Source organism: Felis catus, chromosome A1, assembly GCF_018350175.1.
Source record: "Felis catus isolate Fca126 chromosome A1, F.catus_Fca126_mat1.0, whole genome shotgun sequence".
Lineage (NCBI taxonomy): Eukaryota > Metazoa > Chordata > Mammalia > Carnivora > Felidae > Felis > Felis catus.
This window is the reverse complement of record NC_058368.1, coordinates 197,834,604-197,862,572: the sequence shown is the minus strand read 5'-3', so window position 1 is coordinate 197,862,572 and position 27,969 is coordinate 197,834,604. Positions and strand designations below refer to the sequence as shown.

The 27,969-nt window shown below is 46.2% G+C and overlaps 2 protein-coding genes across 8 annotated transcripts in view; one reads left to right on the top strand and one right to left on the bottom strand.

Annotated features, from left to right (window-relative positions):
• FBXO38 (F-box protein 38) overlaps positions 1-8,058 on the top strand; it is a 56,732-nt gene extending 48,674 nt beyond the window's left edge. For all 7 annotated transcript variants that reach the window (XM_045037159.1, XM_019810994.3, XM_003981411.5 and 4 more), the window contains 7 exons: positions 206-306; positions 514-616; positions 3,380-3,546; positions 4,901-5,046; positions 5,681-5,784; positions 6,309-6,422; positions 7,446-8,058. In XM_045037159.1, the coding sequence (XP_044893094.1) occupies positions 206-306; positions 514-616; positions 3,380-3,546; positions 4,901-5,046; positions 5,681-5,784; positions 6,309-6,422; positions 7,446-7,624 (914 nt within the window). In that variant the 3' untranslated portion in view covers positions 7,625-8,058. The remainder of the gene's footprint in view (positions 1-205; positions 307-513; positions 617-3,379; positions 3,547-4,900; positions 5,047-5,680; positions 5,785-6,308; positions 6,423-7,445) is intronic.
• A 6,887-nt stretch (positions 8,059-14,945) lies between these two features.
• The window catches only part of HTR4 (5-hydroxytryptamine receptor 4), a 176,719-nt gene continuing 163,695 nt past the window's right edge, over positions 14,946-27,969 (bottom strand). The window contains exon 7 of the mRNA XM_045037148.1: positions 14,946-16,433. Within this exon, the coding sequence (XP_044893083.1) occupies positions 16,346-16,433 (88 nt within the window). The 3' untranslated portion in view covers positions 14,946-16,345. The remainder of the gene's footprint in view (positions 16,434-27,969) is intronic.

Below are 27,969 nucleotides of genomic sequence, written 5' to 3'. Positions count from 1 at the left end.
CTGGAGGGTGATGTTGTTTTGGAATAGTCAGTTGGAAATAGCAGTTATGTTCTATTGGGATATAATCCGATTATATTCTATTGGGAACCAAGTCCTAGATTTGAGAGTCACCTAGACAGAGTTCATACATATGCAGTTGAGCGCATTCTCTTGGAGGAAAGAAAGCTAAAAGCTGAAGTTTGGATTTTCCTCTTGCCTTTTCTAGAGGTTGCCAAAACAAAGCCACGGCATGCCATGAAGCGGAAACGGACAGCAGATAAGTCCACCAGTACCAGCGACCCTGTGATTGAGGATGACCATGTGCAGGTGAAGAAAAAAACCCTCGCTTAACTTTCAGTCTAGCCAAGGTCCTGAATAATGACTCCAGATTCCATCTTTATACATATAATTTTTTTTGCCCTAAAAGAGAAGAAATTGGTAACAGCGGCTTCGTAGCTTGTGCCAGTGAAAACATTTAACCTTTAAAAAAACATCTGCAGAAAGATACATCATTTAAAGTTTCTCTCTTTGTAGGTCCTCGTATTAAAATCCAAAAATCTTGTTGGAGTCACTATGACCAACTGTGGAATCACAGATCTAGTGCTAAAAGACTGTCCCAAGATGATGTTCATCCACGGTATGTCTTAAGGCCTGGGTCATACAAGAGCGTCAAGAATGAGTTTAAAGAATTAAGGACTCATAAATACTACAATAACATTTCTTTATTTTTTCCAAGGAATCATTACATCGGGTTATTTGTTATTCTGTCCTTGTTGTCATTCTCAGTTACTCCATAGTATTTGTGAGGGACCGTGTGCAGAGGCTTCTTCTTATAAAATAGCCTCTCCTCTGCTTTCCTCCAAATGGTAATTGTTACTTGATCTAACAGAGTAGATTAACAACATGTATGGGCTTCGGAGTCCGGTAGATCTCAGCTTGAGTCCTGTCCCTACCATTTGCCAAGCTGTAGGACATTGGACAGCTTTTGTGTTCATGTTCTGTGGGCACTGGTGACTGGGCCTGAGGTGCTTAACGGCTCTAGATTTGATTGACGTGGTTGATCATCACCTCAGTCCCTGGCATAATATCTTTAGTCCAGGCCCCACTTTTCTTCTCAGTCCGCGTATTTCCAGTCCATCTTTACTTACGTACATATTTACCTCTGAACGAATAACAGGGTGTTAACTTGTGTGAGCTTTTATAATTTCAGATATATAGTATGTCCATTTTTCCATTTTCACTCAAAATTATAGTTTTGATATCTATCCGTGTGGAATTATGAAGCTATGACATGTTTGTTGCCTTGGACAAGTTCTATATTCTCTGTGTTCATCTTTTTCAATCTGTAAAGTGTGCATAATTATGCTTACCCTATAAACACATATTTGTGAGGATTAAGTGCAGTGATGTGTGTGCACATGTGTGTGTCTATGTGTATATGTACACGTACACGTAGTACAGGGTCTGACCTCTAAAAGCTTACCAGATGTTAATTTTTATTCTATGAGTATTGCAGTATTAGGGGCTTCCTTTTTTTTTTTTTTTTTTTTTTTTTTTTTGCACTTTTATGTTACTGGTAGTAAACAAAGCTAGGTAATCCTTACCAGTTTGTCATAAACGAGGAGAATCCCAGAAAGAAGAGATAAAACTAAGAAATAAACGCTACCTCTCTCCTGAATTCTAGAAAACTCTAGAGCCTGTGTTCACCCTTAAGAGTGGTACTTTACTCCATTCCAGCCGATGAAGTTTTAGACAGTCTACTGAACGACTATCTACTCGTAAAACACAGTAGGGGCACATCAAAAGCTCAGGGGTGATAACAGCAGGGCAACCCCGGCAGTGCTCCCCGCTCTGAGGTCTGAGAATCTTCCTCTCAGCCTTTGGACTCTGCTGCTTTTTGACCTCTCATTCGTTTCTCTGTTCATCTCTTGGAGAATCTGGCGCCTGACTCTGATGATTCATTCACCCCATGTCTTCTCTAAAGGTGCACATTGAAACCTGTATCACCATCCTTTCGCTCTCTTTTCCTCCTTTCCTGTCCCCTGCCCTGCTTGCCCTTCTTCCTGCCAGGTCACAGAAGGAGAAAATAAGCCAGAAAGGCAGAGACTTGGCTCAGCCCTCTGACATCAAGCTGGTTACAGGGAGGTGGGGACATCTGGGTCAAGGACATCATGAGGTGTCTTATTAAAGAAATCAAGCGTATCAGTTTGATTATGGTTTTATCTCTTCTATCTGATTGTCTCTTGAATTGGACTAGGTTGAAGTCCATAGTAAAAATTGGATTAGAATGAACTTTGAGGTTAAAAATAGAGGAAAGGGATATTTTTCTGATGTTGAGCATACTGTTGCAGTTAAATGCATTTATTATATAACAGTTATTTTTCTTTATAATCCTACACTTTACATGTTAAACAGGGAGAATATTTAATCGTGTTTTCAGGCCAGCATTTTTTTAAATATATTTTTTTAATGTTTGTTTATTTTTGAGAGAGAGGAGAGAGACAGCATGAGTGGGGGAGGAACAGAGAGAGGGAGACAGAATCTGAAGCAGGCTCCAGGCTCTCAGCTGTCAGCACAGAGCCTGGTGTGGGGCTTGAACTCACAGACTGTGAGATCGTGACCTGAGCCAAAGTCAGACGTTGAACCGACTGAGCCACCCAGACATCCCTCAGGCCAGCATTTTTAATAGAACTCTCTGCAGTGATGGAAATGTTCTGTATGTGTACTGTTTGATATGGTAACCACTGGCCACATGTGACTATTGAACATTCAAACTGTGGCTAATGCCTGATGAACTAAATTGTTAATCTTACTGCATTTTAGTTAATAGAAATTTAAAAAGCTACAGGTGGCTAGTGGCTACCACATCGAACTACACAGCTTCAGACCAAAGTATCCAAATATTTTTGGGTCTTTTAAGGTTTTCTTTTTATACTTATGATAGGAATTGAAATCAACTCGGCTCATTTCCTGTGGGTGAATGTAAAATAATATATGGAAATTATTCTAGGTTTATTTGAACATTACCCATAAAATTTAACCGTTACCATCATTCATTCTTTTCAGTAAATCTTTTCTAAACAATTTGTATGGTTAAGCAAAGTCATTCTCTGGAATGTGGACTCCTCAAAGTAAAATCTTAGGAAAAAGTTCCTTCAGTGGGAGGGGGTGACCACCTTCTTTTGAACAGGGCAGAATCACGTTTTCAAATCACTTTGATAACTGTTAGTTGTACTTTATGAGAGTACTTGACCTGTGTTAAAGATGTTCATGTCTGCGGCATCTTTTGCTAATAGAAGTCGGCCCGGTCCTCCAAAGATCATTGTCAAGTGGGCGGTACACTGACTGCTATATTACTTTGTACGACCTATTCATGGAGCTTATCGTTTCCATTTTGTAGCTACCAGGTGCAGGGTACTGAAACATTTAAAAGTAGAAAATGCACCAATCGTAAATCGATTTGACTACGCACAGTGCAAGAAACTGAATATGGATCAAGTACTAGACCAGATCCTACGGATGCCTCCTGAGAGAAACCGCATCATATACCTCCGCCCGATGCAGCAGGTAACGAGCTCTGCTCTTTTCTGAGGGATGTTGCAGTGATTTTTTTTTTTTTTTTTTTTTAAGTCTCCCACCTTTTTGGACTTGGGATTTAGTCATTGGCTCAACCCGTGGTCATGATTCTTTAGATTCTACACAGTTCTTTTAGCCATACTAGACCACCTTGCCAGTCTTCCTCATTAACGTTTCTCTGTTAGATTTTTGTGGGTTCTTACCAAGCGACAGGATGAGGGCAGTCGTTGAAGTACTTATTAAAAGTTGCCCGTTAAGAACACAGACTCTGGTTTCAGACCGCCTGATTCACATTCTCATTCACTGACAGGGAGCAGATTACTTAGCTGCTTTGCCTTAGTTTTTTCAGCTATACAATTAGACTAAAAACCTACACTTACTGTGATAGTTAAATTAATATACGTAGTGTTAGAACAGTTGCATATAGTAAGCAATCCTTTGATAGGTCCTATCCTCCTTATTAATTTTTTTCTTTTTATTGTATCTCTATGAGAAGATGGATGTTAGTTGAACCTGTTATGTTAACATTTCACAGTATAGGTAAATCAGACTGTCCTGCTGTATGTCTTACATTATACAGTGATGTATGTCAATTACTTGTCAGTAACACTGAGGGAGATAAAAAGTGCAAACATACGTAAGACTCTGCTTGGTGTGATGCCAAAATAAAGTTTAAAGGAAATAGTATATAATTGTTGTAGTCACTGTTTGAGCCTGGCCCCAAAAGATTCATTTCAACAAACACATCCTTTGTTTATAATTTTGGGGGGCTGAAAAATCCACAGGGCATCATCCTTCTCTCGAGAAGTTTGCCTTTCTGGTAGGAGTAGACACGTATGCCACTAAGATGGTAGGATGGGATTGCAGAAGAGAGATGGGGAAGAGGGCGCTCCATGAGAAGAAAGCAAGTGAGTAAAGGCCACAAGGGGGGCAAGGAAATGTGTTCTGCCATTAGGATTGGCAGTGGGCCAGTTTGGATAGAGGATAGAACAGTACACATCCGCAGCTCTGTGACACAGCCAGTACCTACACCTGTGAAAGACATACTCCGAAGTGGATTCCTGGGGTCACTTACCTGCATCTGGATTCCTTGCTTTAGTGGGCATTTATTTTAATGTGACCATGAGATGGAAATCAGGGAGATTGCCAGGTAGAAAAATTTTGCTGAGCCCCACTCCCCACATGGCCAGCTGTGCTCAGGACTGAATGTGACTATTTGACTTTCAAATCTGCCCGAGATTTTAAAACTGAGGTCCCGAAGAAAGATTGTTCGTGCTCTAAGGAGCTAGATTTCTAAGGCATTCACTTCCTTTGTCCAAAGCCCTCTCTGTGATGTCTTCCCCAGGTGGACACACTAACATTGGAACAGAAGCTCTTTAGTGGTCCCTACCCCTATCACATCTGTATTATCCACGAGTTCAGTAACCCTCCCAATGTCCGGAACAAAGTGCGTATCCGCAGCTGGATGGATACCATAGCAAACATCAATCAGTAAGTAATCTGTGGTCCCTGGAGGCCTTTTCAGTCATTGCCTATGGGAGGGGTTCCCAGAAACACAACCTAGTTGTTCTTTATTGTAAATGATACTTGTCTGGGCTTTTCAGGCACCGAAACATATGAAATATAACATGTCAAAAAAACTGAGGGAAATGGGGACTTAAAGTGCATGCATGCGTATTTGTAACTTTATTTCTGAACTTAGAGAAAAATTGCAGGAACAGACTGTACGTATACATTTGACTTCATTCCTTTAGCCTTAGGGCATGGAAAAGATAAAATTAAAGATCTTAAAACTGTGACATTTTGTATCATCAGAAAATTAGACTTTTTATGCCTTTGTTATATAAATGTTTTATTAAGCACCTTACACAAACGACATTTGATTAGAGCGTGGCTGTCTCTCTTTCCCCGATAGGATTTTGAAGGTAGTGAAGAAAGTAACTTTGAACTGACTAGATATGTTATCCTCTTCTAGTCTTCTGCTTCTGTAGCTATTTAATACTTCGTTTGAGATGCTCCCTAGAATCTAGGCCTGATACAATTTTGACAGTCCTTTCTACCCCACACCCCAACATTATTTCTGGTTTTGTAATTTTTAATTTTTTTTTTTTGTTGTTGCCTCCAGAGAGCTCATTAAGTACGAATTCTTCCCTGAAGCCACGCGAAGTGAGGATGATTTAAAGAAATACCCCAAGTACCCGTGGGGGAGAGAAATCTATACTTTAGAAGGTGAGCATTTACAAATGGCTGGGAAGCTAAATTAACTAGCTGGTTAACTAACTAGATGGAGAGACAGGTCCTAAGGAATAGAGGAGTGGGAGTCACAGTTTGTCAAGGTGATGGGTGTTTTGACTGTCTGCAGGTAGCAGGGGCCAGATAAACCCTGCTCTCCCTGTGTGTCTTTGCCATCCCCCACCTAATCAGAAGCAGTGTCGAAACACAAAAGGTAGAAGAAAATTAAACTTGCTGTATAGTCTGAGAGTTGGAAGTGACTTTAGGGCACCTGTCTCAACTTCTTCATTTTATATAAAGAGAGGGAGAAAGCGAGGCTTTTCCAGGAACCAGAGGGTGACCAAGGTCACATGACCAAATAGCAGCAGAGCTAGAATTAGAATGGACCCTTCCTGGTCCAGCCCTTTTTTGTCCATCGTGAATGAAAGCACACTTTACATTGTGCTTACAGGACGCTACCGTGTTTGGCCCCGTCCTTACTGCCCCGGCCGCAGCGCTGTTAACGTGTCGTCTTCTTTCAGGGGTTGTGGATGGAGCTCCGTATTCCATGATCTCTGACTTCCCTTGGTTGAGATCATTGCGGGCAGCAGAACCCAACAGCTTCGCCAGATATGACTTTGAAGACGATGAAGAAAGTAATTATGACCTGACTTGATTTGTATTCTCCAGTTTGAGTATATCCTGCTGTGTTAGATGCTTCATACTTCGTTTGAGTTAAAAGCAGTGTAGCCTGTAACTGCTTCCCGTATAATTGTTTTTATTTGCTTTTTGTTAGCGTTCGCTTCTCCCCCTGCAAACAGCAGCTCTAAATTTGTACAGTAATCAGTTGATTTACTAGGGATATATGAAGGTTGGCGGGCAGGAGTCCTTGAGACAGATTTTTCTAGCTAGATATTTTTATTACCTAAATGTTTATAATTTTCTTGCTCTTTATTAAGAGTTTGTCAACTATATTATTTTGAAATTGTTCCATTTATGCTAATTATATGAAAGGATCTTTTGAATATAGTTCTTCTCTGAGTGTTAGCACTCTTGAGTACCCATTTGTAGGAAGTTTTTAAAAAACATTTTAGGAGGAGGGGCGCCTGGGTTGCTCAGTCGGTTAAGCGTCCGACTTCGGCTCAGGTCATGAACCCACGGCTTGTGGGTTTGAGCCCTGCATCGGGCTCTGTGCTGACAGCTCAGAGTCTACTTCGAGTTCTGTGTCTCCCTCTCTCTCTGCCCCTCCCCTGCTCGCCCTCTGTGTCTCACTCTCACATCTTCAATGTGTTTCAAATAAACATTGAAAAAAAAAATATATGTATATATATGTATATGTATATATATATATATATATATATATATATATATATATATATACACACACACACACACACACACATACATGAGATGAAGAAATAGATTTGAAAAACTACACGTACATGTATACATGACTTACCTGTCTGGTGCGTTGTCAGCTTGGGCCTTTAATCATGCATGCTGTCTTGGGCACCAAACATGGCATGTCTGTAATAAGGGGACCCATTTCAAGACCTGAACGTATTTCCGTCCCATCGCATTACAGGATATAGGCATATCTCATGGACCGGCTTAATCAGGGCCTTTCCAAATGATTCTGGTAATCATACGTGTTTCCCCTTTACTTTCTAATTTCCAAGGCACCATCTATGCTCCTCGAAGGAAAGGGCAGCTGTCTGCAGACATCTGTATGGAAACAATAGGAGAGGAAATCTCGGAGATGCGTCAAATGAAGAAGGGTGTGTTTCAGCGAGTAGTGGCAATTTTTATCCACTATTGTGACGTCAATGGGGAGCCGGTTGAAGATGACTACATTTGACTGGTCCCTCCTACTCTCCAGGTATTCTGGCGGAAAGCCGCTGGGGTCGCTCAGCTGCCGGCGAGTGCCACAGGGATTCAGGGCATGCAGTTTGGAAGCCCTGGCACATTTTGGTATATAGGAAATGTACAAGGAACACTGAAGTTGTATACGAAGATTTGTACATAAAGAAAACATACAAAGACAGTTCCTGAGTACCAACTTTATATCATATGTTTATACAATTTAATTTAAGAATTCATTTTAATGAAGGCAGATAATTGGAAAGAGTTCATTTCGTTCATTTTCGTTCATTTTTCCTGACTTAGTTCATAAAGTGTCACTTTTTGGCTGAGCCCCCAATTTACTATATTCTTGATAATCATTGTCATCCCCTTAAATCTGTGCCTTTTTCTTCTCGAGCAAAGCTGTTTGAGTAAATCTGTTGAAGAGTCTTTTTGTGTCTTGTGTGCTTTTTTTGTGTTATGATTAAAACCAACTAAACCCAATAGTCAGAGGCAACTTTATGTTTGTGTACAAAATGGTGTTTTTTTTTTCCCCTTAGTATTATGGTTGCCGTATTTCTTAAAATGAAATAAAAAGATTCATGAGTTTAAAAAAAAAAAAAAACTGAGTTTGAGGGGGGAAATGGAAGTTTCCAAAGCATTTCTAGTTATTTATTTCCACATTCAATTGTGTATATGCTTTATCTTGAATATAAAAATAAAAGTTTATTAAAAACTTTTTTCTGGCCTTGGATCTGAATCCCTCTTTTCAAAGAAGAGTAGCAGCTACTGTACAGAAAAGGAACGTGTAGATTTGTGTCTAAGATTTCAGCGTAATCCAGTTTCTCATCTCTTTTTTTCTACAATTCAGTGGCTGCAAGATGTTCAACTCGAACTCTTACGTGACGGAACAGTGAGAAGAGCAGAATTTCCCCCAAATACCTCGTCACCATGAGATGGCCTTTCTGCTTTTGCAGGGGGAGAAATTACCCTAATTTGGCGGTGATACATGCAATATTATGTGTAGGGCCAGGGGTCAGGAGCACGAAAAGCTTTAAAGCGATACCTACGTTCGAGGGACAGTGTTGCCACTGGCTAGCTGAGTGACCTCAACAAAACGTTTAAACCGAAATTCTGTGGAAAAGTGTTGCCCACCCCCTCCGAGTGGCCATACGTGCTTCGGGTGTGTATGAGGTGTGAGGGCTCTTAGAGACTGCCCAGGCCAAGCTTTTCACTTACAGGAGATTAATTGAAGCTCAGGGAAATTTTCTCACTTAATGGTCCAGAACTGGTTAAGGCACTTCAAGGGTCATTCCCATTGGGCTGCCTCCCTATCTATCGTTAATGTCCACAGAAATATGTAGGGACGCCAGAAATTCACACACTAAAATAGTGGGAATGGTAATCGGTGTCTTTCGCCAGAGTTCTTTTTTGAAGACAAAATTCTGTTAACGCTGGGAAGAATGTCCAGTACGCCATTGAGTCAGCTTTTTATTACCTTGTATTTAACTCCACTAATCTCCCTTTTAACTAAAAGAGAGTGTTGTACTCTGCAGGTTAGAGGTGTGACCAGCAAAAAGCAGGAAACAAATTACAAAACAATCTAGATATTTCAAACTACTACAAAACCCCCAACACTTAGACTCCCAGCTACCCTGTTTTTTCAGGTGTAACCATAGTCACCAAATCACGGAAACGATGCTTAGATGAGCCGCTAGAGGCCGCTGCTTTCTAACTTAGTGGTTTCTTACCGGCTCCTCTCCTCGCCCACTGTTAGAGCAAGTGCAGCGGGAAGCGCTAAAATCCTTCTCAAGATACCCAGATTGGAACAAATAAGAAAAGCAGCAGTCTTGGGAGAAGACGACGATAGTGACATTTGGTCAGTGTCTATGGAATGAATGGCTGGATAGCGATCGCCCTAGAGCAGGGGTCGGCACACTTTTCGCACAGGGCCAGATAGTAATTACCTGAGGCCCCACATGGCAGTTACCCTGGTGTTGGAGCGTGAAAGCAGCCACAGAGCCTGTGTCAACCAGTGGGCATGGCTGTGCTACAGTGAAACTTTATTTGCGGACACGGATTTGACTTTCCCACAATTTTCACGTGTCACGAGGTACCTTCTGTCTGCCGACCACTTTACAGAGTAAAAGCCATTCTTAGTTTACAGACCGGAGCATCTGGCCCCCCGGGCCACACACCTGCCATAGACAACTGAGCTGCCCCGCCATCCATTCAATTGCTTGCCACCAGCTTGTGGTGCAGTGTCTTGGCACAGCTTTAAAAGGCTTTAAGAAACGTTTCTTGGACGGATGACTGCATTAATGCCGGTGTTCGAGACCATCGTTGTCTCTCCTCCAGTGGGGCCGGATGCAGGCCCTAACGGTCTCTGTAAATCACAGCTGGCACACAGCTCTTACGGGGACTTCACCGGGGGATCCAAGGATGTGGATGCAAATTCTAACCCCCTCAAATGACCGCCAAGTGACCTGGAGATGGTCACAGCCTCTACCCTGGAGCCTCAGATAAACGCGCCCACCCCCAGGGCACCTGTGAAGGTGCAGCGAGAGCCTCCAGAAACCGCAAAGTGTGAGGCAAGTGGACATAGTATCGCTTCCACTGTAATTCCTTTATTATGAAAGGGGTTCTTTTTTTAGTGATCTTCAACCTTCTGTTCCTTCGACCATATTCCAGGGTGATAGGAAACAGAACTGGTGAGGCCATTAAGGAAATACTGATCCTATGAAAGCATTTTTAAGAGCATTTACCAAGGGCTTTCCGTGCATCCTCATTCTGACTTTCAGTGTGGCTGATCATCATGTCCCCTGCTTTACTGTTGGGGAAATTAGGGTTTAGCGGGTTAAATATCTTGCTCAAAGGCACGCGTCTAGGAAGTGGTGAAAGCAGGATGCTGTCAGTCTGCCTCCAAAGTCTGTGCAACTTGGGCAGAGTGTCTCAGTCCCTGGAAGGGAGGCTTGGCTAAAGCCCAGGCAGGGGCTGGCCGCCTCCCGAAGGCAAGCTGCCCCTTAAACTTGAACCCATTCCGGCTGACCTTCATATGGTTAGCACAGTCCCAGGAAAACAGAGGCTGCTGATTTTGATGCGGGCCTCAGGTGCCCCACTCAGACACGGGATGCGGCCAGACGGTGACGGAATCAACACCGCAGGCCGTGTGGCATCCGTATGGCACGCACACAGCAACTAAAAAGAACCAAGAATCACATGTGTTGATGTGAAACGACGCTTCCGGTGTCCCGAAAGAAAAGCCGAGTTGCAGATCATGATACACAAGCATTATTTATGTTTAAGAACAAAACAAGACCATAGATTTTTATCTGTACATTTATACATATGTGGATACACAGGACACGTCTGTGAGTTACAGAAGCCAGATAGAAGAGCGGTTACTTCTTGGGAGGGGAGGGGGATTGAGCTGGAGTCCAGGGGCATTTTGCTGTATCTGTAGTTAGAACTCCTTATAATGGGAATGGACTGCATAAATACATTATGTGTGTAACCCATCATTTATGTTGTCTAAAAATATATAATTTGTATATTTAGAAACACACGTGAAGAAGGGGAGGAAGAAAGCACTCTTTCAGAATGGAGTGGTCCAAAGTGTTTCAGCCCTGACTCCTGTGTCCTTGGGCAAAACACCTTCCCTGACAGTCGGTTTCCTTTTCTATAAAATGCTGTCAGTAATCCCTCCCCGCTGGTTGCTGTAAGAGGCCCAGGGACCTCGCTGGGAAAATGCTGAGAAACTTGTAAAGTGCCTGCAGTGGTGAGCTCTGGGGACAGAGGAGCCTGTCCAGATAGCGTTCCAGGCTCCAACTACAGATTTGGCAAAGTCAAGCTGCCTTCCGCCGGAGCCACGCCTGGAGGGTCTGAGATACAAAAGCCAAATGCTCTCTTTGGCTCACTTACCTCGTTCTCAGGGCCCGCTGCTGGCTTTTCCGTAGCCTGGGCGGCAGGGGAGTTACCGCAAAGGGGGGGAGAGATCAGCGCAGGAGGGCCTTTCCTCCCCGACCAGTGGTCTGCCAGATCCCTCCCAGGTTTAAAGACAGAAATTGAGGTTCAGAGAGTGAAAGGGAACCAAAGAAGACACCAGAGCGAGTGCCAGGCAGGGCGGCACACAGGAACAATAAGTCCCGATGCCTCTCCAGGCCCCAGGCTGAGGCTCAAAGGAACTTCCCATCAACAGGAAGGCAGGGGCCGCCCTTGCTTGCTCACTCCTCTTCCAGCATCCGGCCGGCAGGGGACAGTGGAGTGAGTTCACCCTGGTAAGGGACGAGGGGCCCGTGGTTGGGACTGCGGGCTCGACCATCACGCAGCCCGGGGGGGCGCTCCCCAGACGCACATTTTCGGCCCGGGCTATTCACCAGACCTCGGCTGAGGTCGCTCTGCTGCAAAGCCGGAGAATTTTGGGTACTTCTTGAAAGGATTTTATGAGGATTGAGATAATCCCCATAAAGCACTTAACACAGAGCCTAGCAGAAAGGAGCTCAGTAAATGTTAGCTTCTCTTATTGCTACGTTATTATTAACTATTTTCTGGGGTGGGCTAAAAAGAGGGGAAGGGAAAGGAGAAACTGAATCACATATAATAGCCATTAAAAGTATCGTCAGTTTCATGGGGCGCCTGGGTGGCTCCGTCGGTTAAGCGTCCCATTCTTGGTTTCGGCTCAGGTCACGGTCTCATGGTTTCGTGAGTTCAAGCCCCGTGTTGGGCTCTGCGTTGGCAGCATAGAGCCTGCTTGAGATTCTCTCTCTCCCTCTCTCTCTGCCCCTCGCCCACTCTCTCTCTCTCTCTCTCAAAATACATAAACTTAATAAAAAATTTTTTTTTAATATCATCAGTTTCACTTCTCTCTATGGTTCCAAAAGGTATCAAATGCCACTCGTGATTAGCGACATCCACTGGTAAAGTTTGGAAGTTGCCCTCTGGGGACTTCTCTCACAGTCCTTCCCAGCTGCAAGAGTCCCTGGTGAGGTGGGCCCACCCACCCTCCAGTGCTCAGTCAGGTCCTTTCAAACAAGGAAAGCACTTGGCTTAAGTTAGAACTTAAAACGTTGCTTTGTTTTCATTTCTCTATCTCTATGCCTGCTTTCTATTTATGGCAAGTCATACTGGTTTTCTAGTCTGGGACTGATACGTTTCTTCTGAAATGAGTTTATCTAAGTGAACACTTGAATTGACTTAAAGGAAAATATTAAGCAAATCGCAGTACAGGCAGGACGCATATTTGGAGAGAATCCTAACAGTGGCCCTTGGATGACCCGTGTTGGAACGCTCCCAACAACCCTAGTGGGTCTGAGAGTTTCGCCATTTTGTGGATGAGACCAGTGAGGCAAGAGCTGGCTAAAGCCCAAAGCAGCACGCTGTCCCAAACCCAGGCCTTGAAATCCATCCCTGATTTGTTTAAATTTAAGCCAGATACTCGGCCTCAGTTTTCTAGACTGAATGGAAAAGAGATTGCAGAGCGTGGCTAGAAAAGGTAAACGCATTCATGAGTCCTTTCCCCCCAAACCTAGCTGTTACAAGGAAGGACATTGACCAAAGTAGAGTAATAAACAGGAAATCAGCACTGATCTCTCCCCAGAGAGAGGCACAACAACACAGCACCAAGAAGACGTTACTTTTGTTCTTACTCCAAGACGACATGAAAGGCAGTTTAGTTATAGCCCCTCCCGGAGGCCCTCCCTCACCCACCCTATGCCCACCCCTCATTTCCCAGGCCGACAGCAACTGGCTCCCGGACACAGCAAATGAGCAGCCAGTGGAAATGTTGGTAAGATGGGAAGGGGAGATCTCAGAAAGACTGGGTCTTTCTACAAATACTACTTGGGGGCCAGTTGAAGAAGTTGGTTTTGATCTCTTTTGCTTTCTAGCTGCTGACCATGAGCTGGAAGGGGAGCCCCGGGGCTTCTACCTGGACAGTCCTGTGAGCTGGAGAGTCAAGTTGAGAAGAAGCGCGGGTAAAGCCCCTTTATCTCAGGCACGGGGTAGTCTGGTTACAATGGCCGTCCCCACCGTAACTGTCCAGACCAAACTGGCAGATGTGGCCACGGGCGTATGCCCTTCTCCCCAGAAGCATCTCTTGACACTTCAAGTTTCCTGGAAGAAGGTGGTCTTCTCAGAGAAGACAGCAGAGTACGTCTCCTCCTGCCTTGGACAGGCTCTACGTCTCCTTCTCAGTCTTCCATAAACATGCTTTATTACCTGGATTCCCAGAAGCCAGACATTTAAATAACGCCAGGCTAGCAGCTGTCCAGACAGAGCACATCTGTCCCTGTCCTGTAAACCTCCAATGTGGCTGTTGGGTGCATTGCCCACATGATCCCAGCCTTGGTCCAAAGACATAGCAAAGTTGGCTTATGAGGCCTCCTCTGCAAAGGAGATTATCTTTTTGACAATGGCAAGGGCTTCTATTTCCTCAACCATTATTTTTTTTCTAACTGGTCTGGGGTGCTTATGACCTCTACAGACTGAGATACCTGTCATGGGCTGACCCACAAAAGCGTATCCAGAAGGTCCAAAAGATAATGGCCTGATGATATAAGATTTCATTTTCCCGCATATGATGTAATCTGAAGATCCCTGTCAAATCCAAGTTACCATTTAATATGGTAGACCTAACGGCAAGAAATAATATTTTACACAAGCAGACAAGCTTGTGAAGCTCCTGGGAAAAGAAGCATTTCACAGGGAAGAAATCCTACCGTATTTATGCATGTGCGTATGCATATATGTATTAAATAGTAGATACTATCAACTTCGGGGGCATTAAACAAAGCTTACCAGCTGCCTCAAAGCACTAAGCCTATCCCTCCTCATGATGATCTCTTAGTCTTTCCCTAAGAAGTTCTTTGTGCTTTGAGATCAGCGACCTCATTCAGAGAGCGTCTGAAGCCCTCTGGACCCCCGAATTCACTCGGCTCTGCCTTTTTCATTGAAAAAGTACAGAAAGAATACGCAACTGCACGGAGGTCTGTTAGTCCTCTCTGGGAGGGTCCCGTAAGTGGGGTGACCAGCCAGCCTACTTTACCTGGAACTGAGGGATCTCCCGGGATATGGGACTTGTAGTGCAAAAGCCAGGTGTCTAACCATCCTTCCCACCATATCTGGGCCCAAAGAAAAGAGGAGTATCAGGTATGTTCTGCTTTCATGGATAAAATAGGTGATAAGGAGGCAACTGTGGGATCACTTAGGAAGGAAAGTAGGGTCAACAGACCAAGCACAAGGGCAAGGAGAACTGGTGAGGCTAGAAACTTCGGGCACATCTTTATCTTGTAAACTCCCTCCCGCCACCCCCACCCCCACCGCTGCCACCCCCACCCGCATTGCCTCTTCCTGGGCTGGGTCCCTAAGGACCGCCAGGGGATCCTTTCAATAGAATTGTTATCAGCAGTCAAAAGAAAGGCAACTGGAAAAAATTTGCCCTCCAGAGTCTCAGTCTGGGGGGATAATTCACCCCAAGATAAAATGATTTGCTGGTAGCCTTGACATCAGGGTCATCATCTCTTTAGGAGCTTGGAGGAAGTGAGACACTGAAAAAGATGTAGAAAAATGTAGTCCCAGCAGCCTCCCAGGCAGGGGGGTCAGTGAGTTTTCCCAAGAAAGTAAGCTGGTCTGTGATTATGTCTTGGCCCAAAGTGCCCAGCCCGAGACCAAGCACTGCCTTAGCACAGGGTCTTGAACGCCCCTAACAGGTGTCTTATTGGAGCAAGTTTGTTTCCTTGCAAAATCTGAGTTGTAAGACCGTCGTCAATCGGCATTCTTGGTAAAGGTGCAGTGCTTTTCCCCATTGTCATGGAAGGAGAGTGAATCAAGATTCATTCCACATGACCTCAAAGCCGGTATGCCAATGAGAAAATGTCATCTTGAAGCACACATATAAATTAGACCAGCTGTAAAGATGCCTTTGGGTAATGGATCCAAAATCAACACCTGGCGGCAGTTTCCAAATCTCTCCCCAAGAAAAAAGTAAAGAGGAATGTGCATGTCTCCCAACCAGAAAGCATTGATGTTTCAATTGTCAGCACTTGAAACAGTGCTTCCAGACAGGCATCTTGGCCTTGATACCAACTTGGCTTCATTACAAAAGCCTTGATTAATTCACCCACCAAAGCATGTCCAGAAGATGGTCACAGTGGAGAAGAAATTGGGAGCTGCTTAGCTTAGAGAGAAGACTTGAAAGGGTGGGTGGATGGCAGATCAGTATCTTCCAATATCCAAGGGCTCTCGAGGGGAACAGGGAGCTAAACCGCATGGGCCCAGATGGAAGATAGAGCAGAGACAAGATTGCGTTCCAACAAAGGGGAAAACTTTCTTATAATTAAAACTTCCCTGTAATAGAAGGAACTGCATTAGGAGGTAGTGAGCTCCCATCCCTGAAGGTGTGCAAGCAGAGTTCTGACCAACGTCCAGGGATACTATGGATGATGCTACTCCTGTGTTGGATTGGAGGCCAGATCTGATGATGCCTGCTGGAAGAGGCTACTCTTGTGTTGGATTGGAGGCTGCATCTGAGGATGCCTGAAGTGCCTTCTCAGCTCTGAGATTCTCCATACTCTGGCTTTGGGGCCTGTCCAACACTGTGCTCCATGTACCTTCCCTGGGCCCTCAGCCCTACTGCTTCGTGCCTCACTGGTGGTGATGAGGGTCAGGAGAGATGCCAGGGTGTCCTGTTCATGCAGACACGAATGGGAATGAATGGCTTAGTCATGAGCCACGTTCTCAATCAGAAGCATGATTCCAAGGATTCTGGGTCATTGTGTATGGGCAATTTCTCAAGTTCCTGGTGGTGTCCACTGTGCAGAACTGTGTACCTAGGGAGGAAGGAAGGAAAGCATGAGAATTCAACAGGCATCCTTCAAAGGCACCAAAGAGAGTACTCTCACCACTGTGACTCCCTTTCTACTGCACGGTTCTGAGAGCATGGTGAGGTAGGGCTGGGCATGGGGGTACTTCAGTAGGCGGGAAGTCCAAAGAACTTCATCCAAAAGTGAGGAACTGGAGGCCTGGAGGAAATGACAGGCCCAGGATTACCTAAAGAGTGAGTGGCAGGTCTTGGACTGGAACCCAGTTTTCTTTCCTCCCAACAAAGCCTAAGTCTCTTGTTACTCATTAAAATGGACTCTGTGTGAATACGCCAAGTTTCCTCCATGAGGAAGGGTTCTGGATTAGAAGTATCAAAGCGCTGAGATTTGTAAACCACTCAGTCTGAAAGACACTATACCCGTTATTGTTTCTTTGATTCCTTTTGGTGACCTTTGGAAGAGTCAATCGGCTGATGAATCAAACAGCAGGCTGACTCTAAGCATCACGGTGAAATTTACACTGCCGTATCACACAGTTGCACACATCTGTTAATTGCCTTTAAATCAATCTCAATTGCAAGTGGGTCATATCATCAGTAACCCAGATCCCAGCCTCTGGCAGTTATTCTTATGAAATTTCCAGAGAGTTTCGGAGCACTACCACCACTTGCTTCCCTAAGGCCAACGTTAAGCCTATTCAGGGGGACAAATAAACACACCGGTCAGTCATTTGGCATATGCTGATGATCAATGTGGTGGTGGCTTCTGATGAATTGCATTAATTCTGAGCTTGCTTTGAATCGTAATAAATTGTGGCTGACCTGCACGGATGGACTGGTACCGTACTAAACCCTCTCCGTGCATTACCTTATTCAATCTTCACAACAGAAGATAGTATTGCACTCGTTTTTCGGTTGAGCAAATGACACAGAGAGCCAGTGACTTGCCCAAGAGAATAAAGGTAACATGTGAAGAGAAAGTCAATCAAATTTCTGTCTGTCTGATGCCAACCCCCACGTTCTCACACAGCCCGTGGACCAGGTGTGAATTTAGAATAGTGGGTCCCCACCGGGACAATTTGGAGCCATTTTTCGTTGTCATGGCTGGGGCACCTAGTAGGTAGAGACCGAGGTGCTGCTACACGTTGTGCAACCCATAGCACAGTGTCCCGCAGCAGTTACCTGGCCCCAAATGTCAACAGTGCCAAGACTGAGAAACCCTGATCTAGAAGAAAAAGTCCTCTTAGCTGGCTAAAAAGCACATGTTAGCGGAGGGACACAGACAAGGCGAAAGCATGAGTCCGAGATCTCACAGAATTGTCCACTGTGGCTGCTGCTGGCCTTGAAGGTGAGTGGAGGGGATGCGGCTTGAAAACCACAAGCACCTGCTAGAGGAGTGTGGAGAAGAACAAAGTGGAAAAGACTACAGAAAGGAAGATCGTGCAGTCTTAATGAGGGTGAGCAGGGAGGGTCCGGGAGAGAGGTATGTGACTAGAGACTTCAGGGAAGTTAGTGTTCCAGCTACTGAGTCATTCATTAATGCTCAGCCTAGAAACCACTCCTCTATGCTTGGCTTCAGAAGAATGCTGCAAACCGAGCATCAGTTTCCTACGCTGGCTCCAATCAGGCTTCTCCAGCAGGGGGAGCTGCAGGAGGGTGGGGGCTGGAAACAAGGAAAAGGGCCGCCGCCTCTCCTGTGGCCACCATCCCGTTTCTCAGTCTTTCCAACTCCTGCATAACCGGCTTTGCGTCAGCGCCCGCAGAGACATGAGCCCCAGCGGGCCAGCGTCTCCTCCTTGGAGGTCGGTCTACATCTCTGTTCTGTGAGGTCCCTCCTCTGCGTTCCTATGTTTTGTGTGTTTGTTGGTTGCCTTGTTCTCTCAGCCCTAGAAGTTGCTTCGGACAGAGCTCACATCAGTGAGGAAGATGTGCACCAAGCACCATTTTCTATAATCACACACATTGTTCCATTTGTATCCTTCGCTCTTCACAGCCCCGAGCGGTACCCGCTGTCCTCAAGCCCATTTTATGGATGAGACAACTGAGACTCAGAGAAGGTAAGCAATTGATACGAGGCCCCCAGGGTCCGCGAGGCCCACACTCTTCACCTCAAAACACACTCCTGAACCCCTGCCCTATTTGCGGCCAATGGGTCGCTTTCACAGGCGATCCATGGCACCTCCTCCTACACCACGTTCACATGAAGAAAGTGTCCTGGTTGAAAAGCCAAACTGATACATCTGACCGTGTTAGCAAACGTGCTTTCAGGGAACACAGGCACGCGTCTGCGGCAGCCTTTCACACACCTCTCCTCAGTGTCTGTGTCTCGCGTGCTAATGAGCAAGTTGTTCAGGAATGACCAGAAAAGAGGTGTGGAACTGAAGTGGATACTCTGAGCGGAGATTCCCTTTATCCGGAGCATAGCTGGAAGCCAGCAGCTTCTATCAGACATGGGAGGAGGCAGAAGGGCACGCTCTCTAGTTACAACACATGGTGGGGGGTATCGTTTACCATGCTATGGTGGCTGGTACACACAGGATGGAGGAACTGGTCTGAGATCTCGGTGGCAGGACTCTAGGAGAGGCACTGGGTCTCCAATGGAGTCTGGCCTGCAGAGGATGGGTGTGCATTCCTGGGCTTAGGTATGGATCTTCACCTCCGTGTTTTTCACTTTCCTAGTAAATAGCAGGTATTTAAGCAGATCTGGGTTCACCTGAATGGCCACCTTATAAACTCACACCGCTTTGTGAATTCGGGTCATTTACATCAGGTCCACCCAGATGTCACGGTGACAGGGGCCAACTTTATACAGTGTTTCTGAGGAGGACGCATGAACTCCCAGCAGTCTATAAGCACCTTCGGGGGGATCGACGCATCCTCGACTTGAGGAATACTGGGGAAAAGGAAACACACGATACCGCAAACAGAACAACGTTCAAACCCTGACTCCACCATCGACTGGTTCTGTGACCCGGTCACTTAGATCAATTCCATCTACTCCACAGCTTCTTTGTGGTAATAACATCAACATCTATAACGGGCTTAGCAAAGGGCTCTACCCACAGAAGATCCACTGTTAAGGAAACCGAGGCTCAGAAAGTGTGACTTTCCCAGGGTCAGAGAAGTAGTTACGTACGGAATGGTCAAGAATACAGACTCTTAATGCCTGGCTAAATCCTGGCTCTGACACTCACTAACTCTGTGAATTACTGCAAATGTTCTGGGTTGTTGCATGAGATGAGATAACGCACACAAAATGCTTATTAGAACGGTGACAGTCAAGTAATAAGCACTTTATAAATGTTTATTAGTACTGTTGCTACTTGATGTTGGACGTAGAACTTGAACCCAGTACTGGATTGCCAATTTGGTGCAGAAATCCATCCTTTAGTAATCGATCAGACATTTGTTCACTTAGCAATTGATCACGGGGCTGAAAGAAACCTTCATGAAGACTATATTAGCTTCCTAGTGCTTTTGTACAAATTACCACCAACCATTACCACGCATCTGTCAGAGTGGCAAATGTCTGTCAGTTCTGTTTGCTGTAAGATCTTACTCGCCATTTTTGCAGCTGTGCTGATGGAAAGCAAACCCCAGAGGTGTGGGTGTACCTGGGCAGTTTCAAGTCCAGATGAAAAAACTCGCTGCCGTTTCCCAAGCAACAGCAAGGCAGGAGGCAGCTCCCTTCAAGCTGGGTTGCTTCCCCCCTTAGCATTAATTTACTCAAACATGATGGGAGCCACATTAGGTTTGGTAATTACCTGAGTCTACAATTCATTCACTGAGCAATTAGCCTCGCACTTAGAGCAGCCGGGATGCAATAATTAGCCGCATAATAATAGCCCCCTCTGCCCGCCCAGCCTGGCAGTATAAGGAAATGATTAGACTTTATTACACATTACCCCAGCCCTCCCCCACCAGGCAGTGCTCAGATGGGGTGCCTGCAAGATGTTTTAATTATTAAAATATAAGGTACATGGGTTTCAAGATATTCAACTTTAAAGCAGAGTTTCCCAAAGGCTGGAGCCCCATCACCTGGGAACAAAGACCTCATATTTGGTGTTTTCTTAATGTTGGGAGGAATAAGACCTTCAAATCGTAGGCATTTATTTATTCATCTACTTACTTATTTTTTTAATTTATTTTGAGAGAGAGAGAGAGAGACAGAAGCAGGACTCACCCGAAGCAGGGCTCGAGCTCACCTGAAGCGGAACTCGAACTCACGAACCATGATTTCGTGACCTGAGCCGAAGTCAGATGCTCAATCGACTGAGCCGCCCAGGCACCCCCGCCACTTATTGATTTAAGGACATACGCTGAACGTCCACCACAGCCCAGGAGCCGTACCAGGCCCTGGAGACACGAGGGCGGTGAGGACATCTGCACAGTCCCTGTCCTCCCGGAGCTCACAGTGAGGTGCAGGAGCCCCACAGGTGGCTGCAAAGTCACAGCCACAAGGAGGTGTTGCAGTGGGAGGTATTTGGGCTTGCTATGAGAGCATGTCACGGGGTGACAGGCGAGGTTGTACGTCAGGGTAGCGTGGCCCAGGAAACAGTGGAGACGAGGACTGAAGGGTGGGTAGGGGTTAAACGGGCAAGGGGAAGGGGAGGCCGGCAGGGGAGGGGGGAGGCCCACTGCCAGGGGAGCAGGTGGGCGCCACAAGAGTAGAACAGGCTGAGCGTCAGTCCAAGACGAGCACGAAGACTCGGGGAGGCTCCGCAGCCCGTGGACGTCTGTGCTCAGCCCACAGCAGCAGGAAGCTGGCCGCGGCTGTAAGCAGAGCGGGTGCAGGAGGACTTGATGTTTGCAAGAACAGTCTAGCTGTGGTGTATAGAATGGACTGGAATGAGTTTGGAGTGGGAACCCAGAGGTAAATTAGGAGGTATGTTAGCTTCCTAGTGCTTTTGTACAAATCACCACAAACTCATTGACTTAAAAGAACACATTAATTATCTTACGGTTCTGGCGGTCAGAAGCCCGAAACGGGTCTCGCTGGGCTAACATCAAAGTATGGGGTGAGCTGCGTTCTTTCTAGAGGCTCTAGAGGAGGATCCCATCCCTGGCCTTGGCGAAGGCTGCCTATGGGAACAGTGGGCCCACCAGACAATCCAGGATAATCTCCCCATCTCAAGATGCAGAACTCAATCACATCTACAGAGTGCCTTCTGCCACGCAAGGTAATATATTCCCAGGATTTGGGGGTGAAGAGGTAGTCCTCCTTGGACAGCCGTTATTTTATATGCCACAGATGATTTTCAAGGTGTCCAGGGGTGTTGGTGGCTCAGAGCTGCAGGAGGGGGCGGGGGTGTTGAGAAATCAGATTCAGTATATATCTTGAAGGCAGAGCTGACAGGATCCGCTGATGCACGGGACGTGGGGGCGACAGGGACATCCGAGGCACAGCACGGGTGAGGCAAAAGGTGGGGAGGCAGGACAGAGTGGTATGCTTTGTTTGAGGAATGGCGGATGTTCTAAGAAACGAGGCTTAAGAGGAAGTTGAGGTAGCATTATTGGGGGTCTTAAAAGCTGGGCTGAGGAGGTTGGGCTGAATCCTTAGGTGACGGAGACTGAAATGAACACGGGCTTCACCGTGGGAAATGGCACAGATGATCAGCCACGGAGACCAGTGTGGAAGCCCTCTCCTCTGGGAAAGACGAGGTCATGGGCAAGGACAGTAGCAGTGAAAGGAGAGAGAGGATCTTGCAAAGAGCGATGGGAAGGACGTCACCATGGATTGCACGTGAGGACCCACTGAGAAGAGTCCCTAGCGAGCCTGAGTTTAGACTGGGCAACGAAGCAGGCACCGATGCCGCTAATGAGGACGCCCCAACCACCCGAGCCTTCTCTTCTCCGGTAGAGACCCCTCCGGTTCCTCAACACTCCTCACGGATCAGGGTTTCTACTCTCCCCGGCTCCTTTGGTTGCTCCACTCTGGACTAGCTTATCTTTGTCACTTGAAAACAGATATCAGAGGGGACTAAGGGACCTTGGCCTCAGGCCCTCCCTCCCCTTGGTTATCAGTGGAGTCAGGATCAAAATCCACATTTATGGCCCAGGTGTCCATATTTATAACTGTTCCCAAACGGGGAGTGTTTCCCCCTCATGGCCCCCCACCCCATACCGTCAGGGGCTCACAACCTCCTAAATGCGCTTCCTCACCCTAGGACCAGCTGTGGCAGCAGCCCCTGTCTCCCACAACCTGGGGGATGATCCCCATCCCTGCAGCGGGCTCTCCCTGGTCAGAGCGGAGGCCAACGCTAGAGCGCTCCCCTCCCATCTCCAGGGAAGATGTGACTGGGGACGGCAAGACTCTGTCAGGCTCTTACTGCCTGAGCTGACAACGGGTACTGCCTGGGGGAGGCAGGTGTGGCCCACGGAAGCAGAGGAAGGTGGTCCGCGAAGAGAAAAGAATGAAGTCGATGTGCAGCGCACGGCAGGCCGGAGACGATGGCCTTGGAGAGACGGAAAGAGGAGTGCTAATCCCTGCAAGCATCCCATTCCTTGTTTGAGCCCCAGCGAAGGCCGGTCAACTTCCTGCTCTGGAGACCCGTGACGTGTCCCTGTATCTTTCCAACAGATCTCTCTTCATTTGTCTTCAGGAGGCGTGACTGGATTTACAGCCTGTGGTAGACCCTCGGAATCCCATATTTTAAAGCACGTGCTTCTTTCTTTCTGACAGAGCACATCTCTTAGTAGAGGCAAAAACGCTAGATGCATTGCAGTGAAGGGCGTGGCCTGTGATCTTCTCCTGGTTGATAGGACCTGATGGTCTGTTAGGGGAGTCTGCTGAAAAATGTTTCTCTCCTGAATGAAAGACAAGTACAAGGAGAGTCTGCCTTATCTTCTAGCATTTGGTTATGGTCATGGTTTGGGGAGGAGGATGCAATGTTTGGAGCTGTTGTAGCTATTTTGTGACTGTGAGGAAATCATCCTAAAATGAAAGCTATCGGGTTGAGAATGGTAGAGTAGAAAGATAAAAAGCATCTGGATCCTGTATGCTGTTGTCGAATCAATGGATTAACCAACCCTGAAACTACCCAACTCTGGACTTTCTAGCTTGTAAAGGATAAATGACCTGCTCGCTTAAGTTGATTTTAGTCAGGCCTTCTAGAATGTCCTTGCAGGCCAAAGTGTTCTAAATGATGTAATGTCCATGCTGCCTGTCTTCCATGTTTATAGTCACTTCCCATATTCTGCCACATTCAAATCCTACCCACCCTTAAAGACCCAGTTGAATATCCAAAACCTTCCTTCCGGAAGCTTTCTACACCATCCACCAGCATTTATTGTCTGTAGGAATACAAATTATCTGATGGTGTCTGATTGGACATATGTCTGGCCTCCTGACACTCGTGAAAGGGAGGGTCTATATCTTATTATAAGAAGCAACAGTCTTTCAGCCCTCTGTACCAGACCCTGCACTAAGTGCGTTTAAAATATTGTTGTATTTAATGCTTACAATGACTACGATGTCAGCGCTATTATTTTATATATCTCCACTCCACGGATGAGGAAACTGAAACTCAGGGAGCTTAAGATTGGCCACAGGACACTCAGCCAACAATGCACAAAGCCAGGATTCAAATCCACACGTCTTAGAATCCTGAGCCCTTTTTAATATTTGCTATATACCTCACAACACCTCACGGAGCGGGCAGAACATCATGAAATCTATAGAAATGAGACGGAATGAATGGGCTATAGAAGGAGACCGTCCTCCCCAACGTTCCCTGGCATTTGTATTGATTACAAAGCATGCCGGCAACTATTCTGTCCCTGATCCTCATGGTGGCCCCGTGTGTTGCACCACATTTGTGATGCTGCTTTCCTTTTTTTTTTTTTTTTAATTTTTTTTTAACATTTATTTATTTTTGAGACAGAGAGAGACACAGCATGAGCAGGGGAGGGTCAGAGAGAGAGGGAGACACAGAATCCGAAACAGGCTCCAGGCTCTGAGCTGTCAGCCCAGAGCCCGATGCGGGGCTCGAACTCACAGACCGCGAGATCATGACCTGAGCCGAAGTTGGACGCCCAACCGACTGAGCCACCCAGGTGCCCCTCCATTTTTTTTTTTTTTAATGTTCAGTGCCATAGCTTCTGGGAGAGGGGGGAATCCCCTCCCCATTTGGACACAGACCTGCTGTGGGTAGTTCTGGTTCTCAATCTATGGGAAGGACACGGAGAAAGCCCCCTTGGCATGAAAATCACCACGTGGGCTGGGGTCGTTCCCATGGAAACACCCCTGGCAGAGGAGCTGGGAATCTGAAGACGAAAACGGGTATTTTCCAGCTGGTGGAGGACAGAAGGTGTTATGGACTAAATGTGTTCCAACCCCAACATGATAGCATTTGGAGGTGGAGATAATTAGGTTTAGATGAGGTCACGAGAGTGGGGCCACCATGATGGGGTTAGTGCCCTCATAAGAGGGACAGGGACCAGAGCACTTCCTCTCCTTCCCTCTCCCCCTCTCTCTCCCTCCCCCGACCCTCTCTCTGCCATGGGAGGACTCCTAAGAAAATAGCTGCCTGCAAGACAGGAAGAGGATTCTCGCTGGGAAATGAAACTGCAGGCACCTTGATCTAGAACTTTCCACCCCCCAAAACCATGAGGAAAGAGTGTTGCGTAAGCCACCCAATCTGTGCTATTTTGTTACAGCAGCCTGAGCAGACTAGTACAGATCTCACGGAGCCAACGAAAGAATGTGCATAGAGGGACAAAGAAACAGGACCGGTTGAAGAGATATGACCTTTTGCCTTTAAGTCATTAATTCAGAAAAACCTGAGGCCTCAGGAGAAAATGAACTACCAGAGGGGCGCAAACTACCGTGTGCTTCTGTGAATCTTTTACTAACAAGGCTTCATTTATCCCTGGCCTCCGGGGACCTTAACTATCCAGAGACCTGACTGAGCAGCTTTTATTTGTTTGTTTGTTCTTTTTAAGGGCTTCTGAATCCTCAGCATAGTTATCACAAATGTGTGGACTTTTCTTAGTCTTCCTTGGTTTTTCACTCAGAGAATATTTAAACTCAGTTTGTATGTAACTCTAGAAGGCTTCTCCCATAGAGGGCAGAGCAGAGCTTGGGGGACTGGGGTGGGATTCGCTATGTTAGCGGCGGCAGACCGATTGCATGACAAAACAGTGGATGTGTGCAACGAAAAAAGAAACATAAGAAAGTCGACAGACGTCAACACAGCACAACCCACAGGGGCCATTTAGTGCAGAGGAAAACGTTTCAATCGTCTCTCTAGGCCATTAGTGTAGTCGGCTAATGTAATAAAGGAGAGTCAAAATCACAACTTTGAATAAAGTGGCTCAAAATTGATACTGGGGGAATCCAAATAAAGTCTGTGGTTCCGTTGAGAGTATTGGGAAGATGCTAATTTCCCGGCTCTGATGAACGCTCTACGGTTATATAAAACGCTAGCATTAGGGGAAGCTGTGTGAGAGGTATATGGGAGTGCTCTGGACTATTCTATGGATATAAATGTGTTTCCAAATAAAATGTTAATAAAGTACTACCAAAAAGCCCTCTCATCCTGATTTAACAACCATTTGTTTAGGAAAGATCAAGAAGGAGTTCACCACTTGCAGCCAAGGGGATGCAGGATGAATGTGGACCTGGGATGACAGAACCTCCCAGGACCGTGATTTCATGGGCTGAACCCAGCTCTGTCGGGTGTTCCTCTCCCGCCGGCCTTGGGAAGGCTGTGCTCCCAGAACGGGGAAGAAGCTCCAACCAAAATTAAAAAATGAAAGGATATAAAATGAAATAAAACTCCCCATATATTATCTTTGGCCTTCAGATCCATAGCAATCAAGGTCCAGGAGAACTCCGGGCTCAGTGGAAGACAGAACAAATAAGCAGAGACCAAGGCCATCTTGGAGGAGGAAGTGAACAGAGAGACACAGAGACGGACTCACAACACACACAGTGACAGACTTACAGAGCACGTTAGACAGGAACTGGTCTATGGCAGGAGAGCAGGAGGAAGCTGGAGACAGAGCAACAGCCACTTTTAGTGGAAACAGAAAACGGCCACAGATGAGGGACAGCCAAGCAGCAGTCGCAGAGGAAGAAAAGAAAACACAGAAGTTAGTGGACTGGTTGGTGATCTTAGCCTCAAGGAGAATTCTAGTAGCCTCGAAGTGCCCTTAGGGGAGGATAAAGAGGGGAGCATAATTAATGCACAAGCTGGTTATGTCCCACTGTTTGTCTAAAAGGCACTTTTACAGCTGGCACCTCATGTGGGTCTCACGACAGCCTGGGGGGGTCACTATGCAAGTTAGTTCCTCAGTTTACCAAAGTAAGGACACGGGCACAGAGAGGTAAGTTACCCAGGTAAGGTACCCAACTAGTTAACAGCTAAGACAGACTGAAAGCCAAGTGTTCTGAGTTACCTTTCATGGTGCCGTGGCTAAGGGATGTGCAGAAATGCTCCTCCTCGCCTTCCTCCTCCTCCTCATTGGCTGCCATTTATTGAGCACCTACGTGGGCCGGGTCCCATCCTGCACCCTTTACGTGAATGACCCCGTGTGATATTCCCCACAACCTTGGGAGGCAGACAGTACAACCCCTATTTTCTGACGAGGAGCCTGACACTTAGATGCACTGTGACCAAGACAATCTGGTTCGTAGGATGGCAAACGTGACTGACCCCAAGGCCCTCTGACTCATTAGCACTTGCTTCCAAAATCCTGGGTTGCCTGGGTCCCCACCCCTCAGTCAGATTCTGGGCCAGGGAAGCAATGAGGTTCTTTTTGCAATTGAACTCTGGGTCCCATCCCAAGAAGGAAGAGCCATCCATGGCTCCCTCCTGGTTCCCAGAGATATCCCAACGCCGGGTACTGGGAAACCCCATGCAAATATCTAATCCCCATCAGGGCTCTAGGCTCTAAAAGGCTCTCTCGACTCTATCCACATCTTCCCTTAGCAAACATCACATTCCACTTCTAATGAGACAGGAGGCCAAGCAGAAACCAGGATCCTGCGATTAGGATTTTTAAGGGCAATCTGATTAAAATAATTCACCATAAGTTTAAAAAAAGCACAGAACATACCCTCTTGGGCTCTCTTGTCTCTTCTTTAGCTCATCTCCTGTGATTGTCTATGATGAAGAATCTTTGACAATACGGTTGCGTATATATGGCCACTGCCTCCATACAGGTGTCTCTGACCATCTCAATACGGCAATCCCTTTCCTTCTTGTGAAAAAACATCGCACTTCCTGCTTCTGTAATTTATTTGACAATATAATCTGCCCTCTGACAGTCCTTGATGTAGCTTATTATTAAGTGCAACCTGTGCGTGCATTTAAGTGGAATGTTTCTAGATAAATTGCAAGCCTTTTGGGGAGAGAAACCACAACTCATTTCTCTAGCACCGTCCAGCATTTTACTGACCATTATTAACCAGGCACTGCTGGTTGAGAGGCAAACGTCCAGAATTCTAATTTCGGTTCCACTAATTAGTGGCATCTCAACCTTAGACCTCCCTAGGCCTCAATTCCCTCATCTGTAACATAGAACTAAGCAAAGCACCTCGC